Source organism: Anoplopoma fimbria, chromosome 3, assembly GCF_027596085.1.
Source record: "Anoplopoma fimbria isolate UVic2021 breed Golden Eagle Sablefish chromosome 3, Afim_UVic_2022, whole genome shotgun sequence".
Taxonomy (NCBI): domain Eukaryota; kingdom Metazoa; phylum Chordata; class Actinopteri; order Perciformes; family Anoplopomatidae; genus Anoplopoma; species Anoplopoma fimbria.
The window spans coordinates 12,726,408-12,740,679 of record NC_072451.1 but is presented as its reverse complement, the minus strand read 5'-3'; the positions used below and the strand labels follow the sequence as shown (position 1 = coordinate 12,740,679).

Sequence of the window (14,272 nt, the reverse complement as noted above, 5' to 3'; positions counted from 1 at the left end):
ATAACTATTATTGCACAGTGTATTGTATTGCACAGGTTTTTATTGTCATGTGTCATGTGGTCTGCTGGGAGCAGAGTTGGTTGTGCAACCTGACAGCAGCTGGAAGGAAGGACCTGCGGTACCTCTCCTTCACACACCGGGGGTGAAGCAGCCGGTGGCTGAAGGAGCTGTACAGAGCTGCCAGGGTGTCCTGCATGGGGTGAGAGGTGTTGTTCATCAGGGATGACAGCTTGGCCATCATCCTCCTGTCTCCCACCACCTCCACCGTATCCAGTGGACACATTACAGTACATTACAGTCATTTAGCAGATGCTTTTATCCAAAGCGACTTACAGGAAGTGTATTCAACATAGGTATTCAAGAGAACTACTAGTCACCAGAAGTCATAAGTGCATCTCCTTTCTTAAACAAGCATCTAAAAGCATAAACCAGAGCAAAAGTATAGTGCAGAAGCAAATTACTACGAAAACAATAATTGCAACAGACTAATACGAATACAATAAGTGCTACAAACTAATATGAATAGGATAATAAGTAGACGTGGCTGCCTCTTACAGCAGCTCCTGCTCACCTGTGAGCTTTTTCCTTTAAATTGTGTTTTTTTTGTTACTTTCTGTTACTTTCTTTTACTTATTTAATTTTTGTAAAAAAAAAAATATATATATTACACTGTGCAATAATAGTTAAAATAGTTTTTTCTGTCTGTAAATATTATATTTCAGTTATTGTTTTTTTTCTACTGTTTTTATTGCTTATTTATAATACTTGTTTTTTTTATTTTTCATTTTTTATTTTTATCTTGTCTTTCTTTACTATGTCTCTTGTGTGCACTTTACTCTACGCTGCTGTAAGCCTGCAAATTTCCCCGCTGCGGGACTAATAAAGGATTATCTTATCTCTTATCTTAAGTGCAGTGAACTGATACGAATACAATAAGTGCAACAAACTAATACGAATGCAATAAGTGCTACAAGGAAGGCTCAGGGTAGTACTTCATGAAGAGGTGAGTTTTCAGCCTGCGGCGAAAGATGGGCAGCGACTCTGCTGTCCTGACGTCAGTGGGGAGTTCATTCCACCACTGAGGGGCCAGGACAGAAAAAAAGCTGTGACCGGGTCGATCGGCCGCAGGGACCTCTGAGCAACGGGGCAACCAATCGCCCCGAGGCAGCAGAGCGAAGTGGTCGGGCGGGGGTGTAGGGCTTGACCATGGCCTGGAGATAGGAAGGAGCTGTTCCTTTCACTGCCCTGTAGGCTAGCACCAGTCTTAAACTGGATGCGAGCTCTTACAGGGAGCCAGTGTAGAGAACGGAGAAGGGAAGTTGTGTGGGAGAACTTGGGGCGATTGAACACCAGCACACTGCTGGCCTTCCTGACAAGCTTGTTCAGTCTCTTCTTGTCGGCTGTCGAGATGCTGCTGCTCCAGCAGACCACTGCATAAAAAATGGCTGATGCCACCACAGAGTTGAAAAAGGTCCTCAGGAGTGCTCCCTGCACTCCAAAAGACCTCAGTCTCCTCAGCAGATACAGTCTGCTCTGACCCTTTTTATAAAGTGCCTTTGAATGATTAGTCCAGTCCAGTTTATTGTTCAAGTGAACACCCAGGTACTTATAATATTGCACAATCTCAATGTCCTGTCCCTGGATGTTCACTCGTTCCGGAGGACAGTGTTTACCCCGGCGGAAGTCCACCACCAGCTCTTTGGTTTTACCAGAGTTCATCTGGAGGCGGTTCCGCCGGCACCATCCTATGAATCATCCTGATTCAGTTCTCTGTATTCCCTCTCATCACCGGCGGAGATGAGGCCGACGACTGCAGAGTCATCAGAGAACTTTTGCAGGTGGCAGGTAGCAGAGTTGTATGTGAAGTCTGATGTGTATATGGAGAAGAGGAATGGAGCCAGAACGGTTCCTTGTGGGGCCCCCGTGCTGCAGGACACCAGATCTGACTCATACTCCCTTATCCTCACATACTGTGGACGGTTGGTGAGGTAGTCCAGTATCCACACAGTGAGGTGGTGATCCACCCCGGTCTGCCCCAGCTTGTCCCTCAGAAGCAAAGGCTGGATGGTGTTGAAGGCACTGGAGAAGTCGAAGAACATGACTCTCACAGTGCTTCCAGCCTTTTCCAGGTGAGAAAGGCATCTTTGTAGCAGGTAGATGACAGCGTCATCCACCCCGATGCCAGATTGGTAGGCGAACTGAAGTGGGTCCAAAGATGAAATCACCAGGGGGCGGAGGTGCACAAGAACCAGCCGCTCCAGGGTCTTCATCAGGTGGGATGTTAATGCCACCGGCCTGAAGCTGCTGAAGTCCTTGGCCCCCGGGGTCTTTGGGACTGGTACCACGCAGGACGTCTTCCATAGCTGTGGTACCCTCCCCAGCTTCAAGCTCAAGTTAAAGATGTGCTCCACTATCCTGCACAGCTGGTCTGCGCAGGATCTGAGGAGCCTTGAGCTGATGCCGTCCGGACCCGTGGCTTTTCTCACCTTTATTTTCTTCAGTTCTTTTCTCACCTGGTTAATTGAGAGGGACAAGTTGGGGGAAGGGGGCTGTGTGCTGTAGGTTGTTGGAATGGGGGTGGGGTGTTGGTGGAGTGCAGTGTTTGAGAAGTGTGGAGGGGAGCCGAGTGTTGTGGAAAAGGGGGTGGAGGAGGAGGAAGAAGAGGAGGGGGCAATCCACAGGGGGTGCAGACGATGGGGGTTGCAGCGACAGGGAGGTCTGGGTGGGGGGAGGGGTGGGTGGCTGATCAAACCTGTTAAAGAATGAGTTCAGATCATTCACCCACTTTTTGTCCCCCACAGGCTGTTGGTTCGCCCCCTTGTGGCCAGACATGGCCTTGAGGCTCTTCCAGACTCCGCTGATGTTGTTCTGCTGCAGATGATCCTCCATCTTCGTCCTGTAGATATTTTTCCCTTCCCTGATCTTCCTCCTCAGCTCCCTCTGCACAGTCCTCAGCTCCTCCTTGTTTCCTGAGCTAAAGACCCTCTTCTTCTCCTTGAGGAGGGTCTTTATCTCAGGATTGATCCATGGTTTGCTGTTGGAAAAACATCGTACAGTCCTGGTGGGTACGGTGTTCTCCACACAAAAGTTGATGTAGTCGGTTATGGTGTCTGAGACTGTCGATGTCCTCCCCATGGGCATCACTGAACACTTCCCACACAGTCGAGTCGAAACAGTCCTTAAGAGCCTCCTCGGCTTCATCGGACCATCTTTTGACTGTGCGGGTCACAGCTGGCTGCCTGTGCACAAGAGGTTTGTACACAGGCCGGAGGTGCAACAGGTTGTGGTCAGATCTTCCCAGGGAGGGAGGGGTGTTGATGTGTATGCCTCCTTGGTGTTGGCATACAGCAGGTCCAGGGTTTTGTTGTCTCTGGTGGGGCAGGTGATGTACTGGGTGAAGGTGAGTGGAGGACGGAGGGGCATGGTTAAAGTCACCAGAGAGGAGGAGGAGGGCATTGGTGTGTTGTGTCAGCAGCCTGCTTGTCGGCGAGTGTATGACGTCACAGGCCGCTTCTCCGTTAGCAGAGGGGGGAATATACGCAGCTATCATGATAACGTGCGAGAATTCCCTCGGTAAATAGACCGGCCTCATGCTAACGGCCAACAGCTCAATGTCCTCTGTACAGGTCTACTCCTTAACAGTGATGTGCCCAGAGTTACAGCATCTATCATTCACAAACACTGCCAGACCTCCTCCCTTCCTCTTACCGCTCTCCGTCGTCCTGTCTGCCCGTATGATGCGGAACCCGTCCAGTGCAGCGTTCGTGTCCGGAGTCAGCTCCGTGAGCCATGTCTCCGTGAACACCATGACGCTACACTCCCGGTTTTCCTTCTGATGGCGAGTCAGTGCTGATAACTCGTCCATCTTGTTGGGGAGAGACCTCACGCTTCCCATGATGATGGAGGGGAGGACAGGTTTGAAACGTCTCATCCTGGCTCGACGTTCTGCCCCAGCACGGCATCCCCGTCTCCTCCTCAGCTCACGGGGAACCTCGGGTCTCTCCTCCGGCAGCAGCAGCGCCGTGTCCCGGAGCGCTAACAGCTGACCCCTGCTGTAAACAATGGGGGCCATGGCTGCGGGCTGAGTCTCCGGACACGGAGGTGAAAAGTGCAGAAAAGTGCAGATAGACAACGACAAACTGTACGTGTCTCGCTGCCATAGTGCACTTCAGTTTAAACAATTAAATAAGTAAAAGAAAAATAACAAAAAGTAACAAAAAAACACAAATTTCGGCGCCAAGACGAAGCCAACAGACATGTAGGAGAAGCACAGATGTTACTAGTAACATTAACGATGGCTGGGGCAAGTCTGACTTCTTTGCTCAAGGAAACCTCAATAGCATCTGAGATGGGAGGGAGCTATAATCACTCACTTAATTATTATTTTAAGAATGAGGTATATATTTATATGTAGATGTATAAAGACATTTACATATATATATATATATATATATATATATATATATATATATATATATATATATATATAGAGAGAGAGAGATAGTAGCTTATGCTGTGGGAGGTATAATACAACAACACTACTCATTTTAAAATGTCTCCAGCCTGTGTCTGATCTCACTGTAATCACTCTTTCATCAAAGTCCCATCTTCTTAACGAAATATGGTTTTAAGTAAAACCAAGACGCGCCTCAGCTGTGTCGGTCCCGTGTGTGGTTGCTGCTCTAACCTGTTAACATGGGCAGCAAAATCAAAGCAAGGGGTTCCGTCAAGCCCCTCTCTCTTGTAACACTGTATTCAGCGGCCACCTGCCTGACCGATAGGACATTGTCGTCATCACGACAATGTCCTATCAATGTCCGGTACATCAGCCTCCAAAGAAACCCACCTCTGACGTCTCTTTGCTGGGACTTTCCGCTTGTGATGACAACTGGGGCTGGGAGTGTTGGGCTACTGCTGCAATCCTGATAGAGTGATCCCTCCTCTGTTCCTCTCCCTAAGGTTTCTTCCTTTTTTTCTGAGTTGAATTTAATTGAATTAAATGACTGCCATGGCTATGAACCGAGGGAGCACCTCAACAGCGAAGGTCGTGTTCCCAGGTCTCCCCCCCATCAGAAGCGATGGTGAGGTTTTTCACCCCCTCCCATGTTTCTGTTGATGTTGTTAATAATATTTCATCTTTCATTCATCTATCATCTTCTGTAACCGCTTATCCAGTTAAGGGTCGCGGGGATGCTGGAGCCGATCTCAGCTGTCAATGGGTGAAGGGACAGGTCGCCAGCCTATCACAGGGCTGACATATAGAGACAAACAACCATTCAGGCTCACATTCACACCTACGGGCAATTTAGAGTCATCGAATAACCTAAGGTGCATGTCTTTGGACTGCGGGAGGAAGCCGGAGAACCCGGAGAGAACCCACGCTGACACGGGGAGAACACGCAAACTCCACACAGAAGGCCGTCTGGTCCGGGAATTTAACCTAGACCCCTCTTGCTGTGAGGCGACAGTGCTAACCACTACACCACAGTGTAGCCCTGTTAATAATATTGATACACAGGGCATACATTTTCCCTGTGTCATTCCATTCTATTACACATAACTTAATTTCTGAACTTATTTGTTTGCTTTTCTTGTATGTATGGATTACTTGGGTTGTTACCGACATCTGGTGAACATTTCATGTCAATAGCACCTTTAGAAATATATTTACTGAGAAAAATGGTGACGTGTTCAATACTTATTTTACCCGCTGTATATATATATATATATATATATATATATAGGTAGTCCTGCCATGGTTTAAAATAATTTCAGCAATATGTCATGCCGTCAAACCTCTTTTACATCATGGGTGCAGAATAAGCTTCTGCAAAGGAAACACCAGTGTTTCGCGAGGAAAGCATAAGTTAGCATAATGAAAAGCACCAACAGTTTACTGAAACACACTTATACATCATTATGGCAAGGTAAGAATTTAAACAACAGGTCAACAAAAACAAGATTTTCAGCTGCAGTTCCATTGCAGAAGTGTTTGCTGGATTTAAAGGGATTTATTGTGCTGATTGTGTCAAAAAATTATGTTTTTTAGCATTTTCTTTGACATGAGCAGGAACAAAGTCAAGTGTTTAAAATGTTCTTTATTGCTTTAAAAGTTGAAAACATTAACAGTTAAAAGGACACAAATTCATGCCAGAAGAATCATTGCTTAAGCTACGGAATTAATGATGTCATGCATATAGAAACCAGGCCATATTGAATCATCAGATGATTGAGATAATAACTGTTCAATAAGAGAGTCGGTCAGCTTATTTTTACAGTTACATTTTAAACGTGTCATAGGATTTAAAAAAATGTTTTGTCGTTTTTCTTATTCAAAAGAGCAATGTGGAAAAAAAAAGAAGAGAGTGCAGTGTGAGCATTAATCCTGGGTAACAGTTTTGGTCAAATTCCACATTACAATTGCAGTAGTGCTTAATTCTATTAAAAATGATGTAATTTTGCATATTAGTACAACCTAAACCTAAAAAATGTCAAATAAATACTCTAAATAGCTCATGGTTCAACCAACTAAAGTATTTTTCATCCTGTGAGTTGATGCCTCTTAAGAGGTGGGGCAATGATGACTTGTGCACGGCAAATTATGACATTAATGTAATGCTTTCTTTTACTCACATTAAAGTAGTGAAAGCCTGTACCTTCTTAGTTACCGCTAGTAATTAACGAAGCCAACTCAAAAGATATCAAAAAATAGTTGGGAACCACTTTAAATCTTTTTGTACAATGGTTTGCAACCCTTTCTCTAAAAAATTACATTGCCATACAATGCTAATGCATTCTCAAATTTGAAAATTTTAACCAAACAAGAAATGCAACAACTTTTGTTGCCTAAACAAGACAACAACAAACAAAAACAAACTATTTGGTTATGTTTAGTAAAAGATCATGCTTTGTCTTAAAAAAAGTATGTTTGATCTTATCTTATGTACGTCACTTTAAACATTTAACATTACGTTAAATAAGTCAATGTTGACTTTTTCAATTCACACAGGACACAACCAGCAGTCTCCTGGGTGAAAGCCCGTTGTTAACCTAGCCATCCACCCCAACCTCACATGGACATCTACGAACTATGATCAGAAACTTATTTTTTTCCCCCTCGAAACTTAATTGACAATGTAGTTATGTTGTATGGAAACAGATCTTTTAGAACAGGATGCTTCAATTTAACATAAAAGTATGAAGTCATAGCACAGTAATAAGTGAGAAATGATGAAGTTCTACGTGGACGTATTATCATGCAAGTGTAAAACAAAACAGATGCAGAAGATTCATGCTGTGAGGCAGACTTGCCGTACTGTAACACATAACCTTTCACCATGTCAGAAATCTGTAAAATGTGTTATTATGGTATGACCAAGTGATGTGCTACATATTTATACCTGTGCCAGCACAACATAGTGTGCAGCAATGTCTTACATGGTTGAATAATTAGCAGCAATTGGTGACTGGCAGACTTGACTGAAAGCATGGCAGTTACATGTCTGCAGGATAGTCTGCTATGTTGTCTAGGTGCTGCTTACAGTAAATTAAAGGAACAGAGTGTAAAATTTGGTGGCATCTAGTATTGATGGTGCAGATGGCAACCAACTAAATACTCCTCTGCTCTCCCTCCCTTTCCAAGCATGTTGGAGAACTACGGTGGCCATCAGGTAGAGATAGGTATCTTAAGGATTTTAACACTACTCTGAGCTATTCTTATCAATCTCCAGTGCTTTACATGAATAAGTAATTTATTTTAAACCCATATATAGAATTTTAAAACAAATCAATTCAGAAGAGATTAGATTATTTATTTTTTAAAATAGAACTAAACCTTGTTCAGGAACAGTTATGTTAAGTGCAGCAAAGTCACTATATTAAGTCTTTAATATTTCACTGGAAACAAAATTAAATATTAATTAAATAAATAACTTTTCTGAGTGAGGTTTATAAAGAATAAGGAACAAAGACATCAGTCCGAATCAGTAATTCTTCCTTTCCTCTGTCCTCCTCCCTCTGATTTGAATCACAGGTACTGCTGGTAGAGAGAGGAGGGGCTGCTTTGTAACAGTCAGCAGAGAAGTTTACAAGAACAAACTAAGCTAAACAGTTATACAGATACTGTTAGGTTTCGTTTTTGCTTGTTTGTAAAATATTGCTAGTAGCCTTGCGTGTGTGCTTTACTTGTGTATTAGAGAGTCTGAAGAGAGAGCAAATTCAGAGAAGGGGTTTATGCTAGTTGAACAGACGTAAAAAAAAAAAAAAAAAAAAAAAAAAAAAAAAAAGCAGTCATCATTTAAAAATTAAACGATTCTTAGTTTCAGGTCATTATGAAAACATAATTATTGATATTACATTTTATTTCTGCCCCCAAAAAATCCCCCCTAATATTACACACTACTACTTTAAGTTTGTGCTACAGTACCAGTTTCAATAAACAGTATGTCTCAACATTAGACAATACACTATGAGATTGATTTTATAAAATGTACAACGACCAACCAAGGATGCAACTTTTCTCTCATATGGGGATACTAATTTTTAGTCCACTGATGTGCTGGGTTCATATGCAAGTCTTGTACCTCATCTTTTTTCAAAACATTCACAAATTTAAGAACACCTAGTCAACATTTCTATTTAATTTAAAGCACCTCAGGGCTCTCTGGTCAGATTGAATTCCTGTAATAATAGGACACAGCAGTCTATCATTATTGGTCATGTCTAGTTAACCAAAAGCTGAAGAAAACTTTTCATTTTGTATTTTTCATGCAATTTCAAAAGATTTAGTGATTATATGCGACTGTGGCTCGCTCAGTGGTGAGCAGGATCGTCCTCCGATCAGAGGATTGGCGGTTTGATCTCCGGCTCCGGCAGTCTATGATGTTGTGGCCTTGGGCAATACACTTAACCCCAAGTTGCTGTGGTGTTAGTTATGTGTATGAATGTTAATTAGTGTCCTGATGGGTGTATCCTTAGTGTATGAATATGGGTGAATGATGACATAGTGTTAAAGCGCTTTGAGTGGTACAGTCCCTTTACCATTTACAAACAGCCAATTGCACATACTGTAGGTAGCTACACACATGGACTTTGTGGGTTGTATATTGATTTTGTATGCAATTGTTTTAAAATAATAAAAATTCCAGTCTGAGAACACTTAAATGCATCAACTGGTGAAACATACATTAACAAAACAGTGGTGGACAGGCCTAATTGATCATCAATGAAAATCTAAAGCCTTAGCCATTTTTTGGTACAACATTTGACATGTTACTTTTAACGATTTTTTTTTCTGATAAAAGGCACATGATTTAAAGCAATGAACCTTTACAATTTTGATCCCTGAAAGGTATTATTTTCCAAGATGAATATTGCAAGTCTGCTTATTTACAAACCTGAAAATCTAATTAAAATGCAATTTACCATACAAAATGTGTATCTAAGATGTAATTAATAAATAAACACCACATTTTCAGAACTAAAATAACTTATTGAAATGCATCTATATGACTGTGGATAAGCAAATGCAGATAATGTTGTTTGTATTTTCTATCTGAAATCATCCCTCAGAACATCTTAAAAGTTAGTTTACTGCAGCCCATCCCATGCCTTCTCACCCATGCTAAAAATCATGCTTAAAAAAGTAAATCACAGTCAAATTATGACAAATAGCTTAAGGTTATGTATGAAATATTTTTTTCATGTCAACACTGTTCTAGCAAACATCATGCCTAACTACAAAAAAACCTGATGCACAATAGTTTTTATATAAATGTTTCATCACATGACATGTTTTGATAAGGTCTCTTCAGGTTTCATATCTAACAAGTCAGCCTTAGACCCCCAAAGCTCTTAACGTCACAGGCAGAGCAAACTGCTGCACAATGAGAGAGAGCACTGGATGATGGCATTCATTAGGGGGAGAATGGGAGGAGAATAAAGAACAATCTTTGTCAAAATAATTTCTTCCTTCAATTTTGCGGCTCTTTGCAGTGATAAGTGAGTGTTTTTAAGATTGTGCTTATAGGATACTTTTATTACAGTTTTTTTAATGATTTTACTTTTAAGATGCTGTTTGTTAGCTACACTGCATTCATTATTGCTAAGAGCATTTATTCTTCGAATAGCTGTGTTAGTTTGTATTCAATGTGTGTTATTGCTCTCTAAGAAAAGTGAAAAGGTTGTTTAATGCCATTGCTTACAGTAATTTTGGAACAGCTAAAGGTTGTTATTGGTAGGCTGATAGTAGAATGGCTTATTGCTGAAGAAGGCCCTTAAGGATAACTGGATATCCATACTTTGCTTCGTCATATAGTTGTGTTTCCCATATCCCTACAATATCGGTGGAGTGCAAAAGGAGCATGAACCATTAGCCAGAATAGACACAATAATTAAGACCCAGGCTATAAAATTCCCAAATGTCTCTCTATGGGCACATAAAACTATGCATACTGCCACAATGTACATTGACCAATGTGTATGCAACTAAAGTGTTAACCCCTGTGAACATTTTCCTTCTCTAACATGGCTAGACCTGCTGAGACTTAACTCAGACATTTTTACACTTTTGTCATTATCAAAAATTTTAATCTCTCTCTGATTCTGTGGGAGTAGTGGGATAAGTAGGAGGAGGTTTTGGAAGAGGCTCAATTGTGTTTTGAATATGTTTTTAAACTTAATTGACTTGTTCTTAGGTGCTTTCAAGCTCACTCGTGGGTCTGCATCAGACGAGATCATATTGTTCATTTGGGTAATTTTCAAACAGGTCCAAGCCAAAACACACCAGCCTCTCGGCTGAGCGGATGGCCCTAAGGATGAGAGACAGAGACTGGTTCAGGGTGCTTTGGCAAAGTACTTCCTTGTCTGCAGTGTTGTGTTTGGCTGCTTTGCCGTTGACATTGCAATGCAGGACAGCTTCCTGTGAGAACCTGAGGATGGAAAATTGAGGAGTCTTCTCTGGAGGGCTGTATAACAGATTCCTATAGAGAGAGAGAAAAAGTGTGTCAATAGCTGTATTTCCATTCACATATTTTGATGCACATTTTCAAGTATTGCAGAAAAAGCTGGCAAAATAATAATAATAACTTCCTCAATAGCGCAAAAAAGTTTTTAAGCTTGCTTGAGGTTGTTTTTGCAAATATTAAATAACAGTTGATATGCTATATGGGATATGAAAACAAATAAATAATCAGAAAAATTCTAACGTAGAAAACATTTATTTCACATGATGGATCAGTTTTGCAGACAGCATGAAGCATGGCGATAGTAATTAAATAAAATTCCTGAATACTCTCCTCCATTTTTCTGCTATAAAGAAAGTAGGCTATAGCACTAAATTGTGATGAAACTAACTATGTTAGTTAATGGAAATGCACCTAATTTGGATTTTTTTTGCAACAAAAGTATGTGTAAAATTGTCTTGACAATTGAATGAAAACACAACTAATGAATAGCTTAGTGAGCAGAATAAGATAAAATAAGATAATCCTTTATAAATCCCACAGCGGGGAAATTTGCAGGATTACAGCAGCAGAGTGGATAGTACAAACAAACAAATAAGAAACATAAGTAGAAAACAAGATAAAAAAACAAGTACAATAAATAAGTAATCACACAGTAAAGTATATTAAATAGGTAAAACAACTTTAAAAAAACAACAATAACTAAAATATTATACAAACGGACAGAATGATTGTTAATATTGCACAGATGTATATTGCACGGTGGATGTATTGGATCGATATTGTCAGGTCCTGTGGAGTGCTCCCTGAACTGCACAGGACCTCAGTCTCCTCAGCAGATAGAGTCTGCTCTGACCTTTTTGTAGAGTGCGTTAGTGTTGTCAGTCCAGTCCAGTTTATTGTTCAGGTGAACACCCAGGTACTTATAAGATTTCACAATCTCAATGTCCATTCCCTGGATGTTCACTGGTACTGGAGGAGAGTGTTTACCCCGGCAGAAGTCCACCACCAGCTCTTTGGTTTTCCCGCAGTTGATCTGGAGGCGGTTCCGCTGGTACCATCCTATAAAGTCCTGGTTCAGTTCTCTGTATTCCCTGTCATCACCGGCTGTGATGAGGCCGACGATTGCAGAGTCGTCAGAGAACTTTTGCAGGTGACAGTTAGCGGAGTTGTGTGTGAAGTCTGAGGTGTATATGGTGAAGAGGAAGGGAGCCAGAACGGTTCCTTGTGGGGCCCCCGTGCTGCAGGACACCAGGTCGTAATCACAATCCTATATCCGCACATACTGTGGACGGGTAGTGAGGTTGTCCAGGTTGTCCTCATCGGACCATCTTTTGACTGTTCATGTGACAGCTGGCTGTCTGTGCACAAGAGGTTTGTACACAGGCAGGAGGTGCACCAGCTTGTGATCAAATCTTCCCAGGGGAGGGAGAGGTGATGAGGTGTATGCTTCCTTGGTGTTGGCATAGAACAGATCCAGTGTTTTATTGTCTCTGGTGTGGCATGTGACGTATTGGGTGAATGTGGGCAGAGTGGAGGACGGAGGGACATGGTTAAAGTCACCAGAGAGAAGGAGGAGGGCAAACACTGCCAGACATCCTCCCTTCCTCTTACTGCTCTCCTTTGTCCTGTCCCCCCGTATGATACGGAAACCGTCCAGTGCAGCGTTTGTGTCCGGAATTAGCTCCGTTAGCCATGTCTCTGTAAACACCATGATGCTACATTCCCGGTATTCCCTCTGATGGCGAGTCTGTGCAAATTACTCGTCCATCTTGTTGGGGGAGACCTCACGTTTCCCATGATGATGGAGGGGAGGACGTGTTTATAACGTCTCCTCATGGCGGACCGTTCTCCCCATCAGGAGAGACCCAATGTTCAGCTCGCGGGCAACATCGGGTCTCTCCTCCGGTAGTAACACTGCCGTGTTATGGAATGATAACAGCTGATCCCTGGTGTAAACAATGGCAACCATGGCTGCGTGCCGGATCCCCGGACATGGTTGTGAAAAGTGCAAAAAAACTGTATTTAGGTCTAAGCAAAACTGATGAATCTGGTGTCCATGGTGCACAGAAGTTAAAAGAGAAGTTAAGACATGAAAGGTACAAAAAAAGCACACGATACATGAATATGACATCCATATCCTGCCAGAGCAAGCAATGGGACACATTATTATTATTATTATCATAATTCATCTTCAGTATTCATTTTCCTGTCACACTGTTCCACCAGCATGCACACACACATACAAAACACAGAAAAGCCTTTGGGGGTAGCTGAGTAGTCATTTGTAGGTCAGAATGGCCGAGACTGCAGAGTGTTGCTCCCCTCTGGGCTGAAGTCCATTGATTTCTTTTAAAGTGGCTAAACAGACAGTAAATGGAGTGATTCTTCATCTGGTAAGACTCAGGTCCCGAGCTGTAGGGTATCAAGGAACAGTGACCTTCAGCACATAATTTAGACTCAAAGGCAGAGTGCTGGCCAGAAAGATTCTGAAACTACTCTTATATGACACCAGTGAGGCTAAACCTGTAAGTTAAGGGTGTTAAGGCTTTTCTAATATTATATTTAATGACAAAATGGACAGTGGACAGCTGTCATATACACTTCATTGTACATGTTTGCTTACTCTGTATCTTCTGGATTTGATTGTACCACAACACACTGTAGCTCATGATTGCAATGCTATGTGGGAGCAAACTCTGCCCTCTCTAGTCATTTACATGTTTCTGCGAGTTGGTTCTCATACTGTTCTAGAAAGACTGGAACACAGTGGTTGCCTATTGATTCTGCAGAACCCTAGAATATGCTCAATTTAACAATACATGTGTAAATGATTTTCATTATGCATGTCTGGGAACGGGCACTGTTGCCTCACAGCAAGAGGGGCCTGGGTTCAATTCCCGGGCTAGACGGCCTTCTGTGTGGAGTTTGCATGTTCTCCCCGTGTCAGCTTGGGTTCTCTCCGGGCGCTCCGGCTTCCTTCCACAGTCCAAAGACATGCAGCTTAGGTTAATTGAAGACTCCAAATTGCCCTTAGGTGTGGATGTGAGTGTGAATGGTTGTCTGTCTTTATATGTCAGCCCTGTGATAGTCTGGTTACCTGTCCAGGGTGAACCCTGCCTACACCCAATGACTGCTGAGATCGGCTCCAGCCCCCCCACGGCCCTTAAGAGGATAAGCGGTTACGGAAAATGAATGAATGCATGGGAACTATGGTGTGGGTAAGGTCATGCCAATGGATATCTGCTAAACTAATTTGATGACAGGATGCAATGACAGTTGTCGCATGAAAAATAAATGAATTTACTCTA

At 42.3% G+C, this 14,272-nt stretch overlaps 1 protein-coding gene across 1 annotated transcript in view; it reads right to left on the bottom strand.

The window, feature by feature from the left end:
• Nucleotides 1-10,723: 10,723 nt before the first annotated feature.
• Nucleotides 10,724-14,272, bottom strand: part of LOC129088805 (inactive N-acetylated-alpha-linked acidic dipeptidase-like protein 2) — a 422,940-nt gene continuing 419,391 nt past the window's right edge. Inside the window, exon 15 of the mRNA XM_054596036.1 lies at nt 10,724-10,979. Coding sequence (XP_054452011.1) covers nt 10,724-10,979 — 256 coding nt within the window. The remainder of the gene's footprint in view (nt 10,980-14,272) is intronic.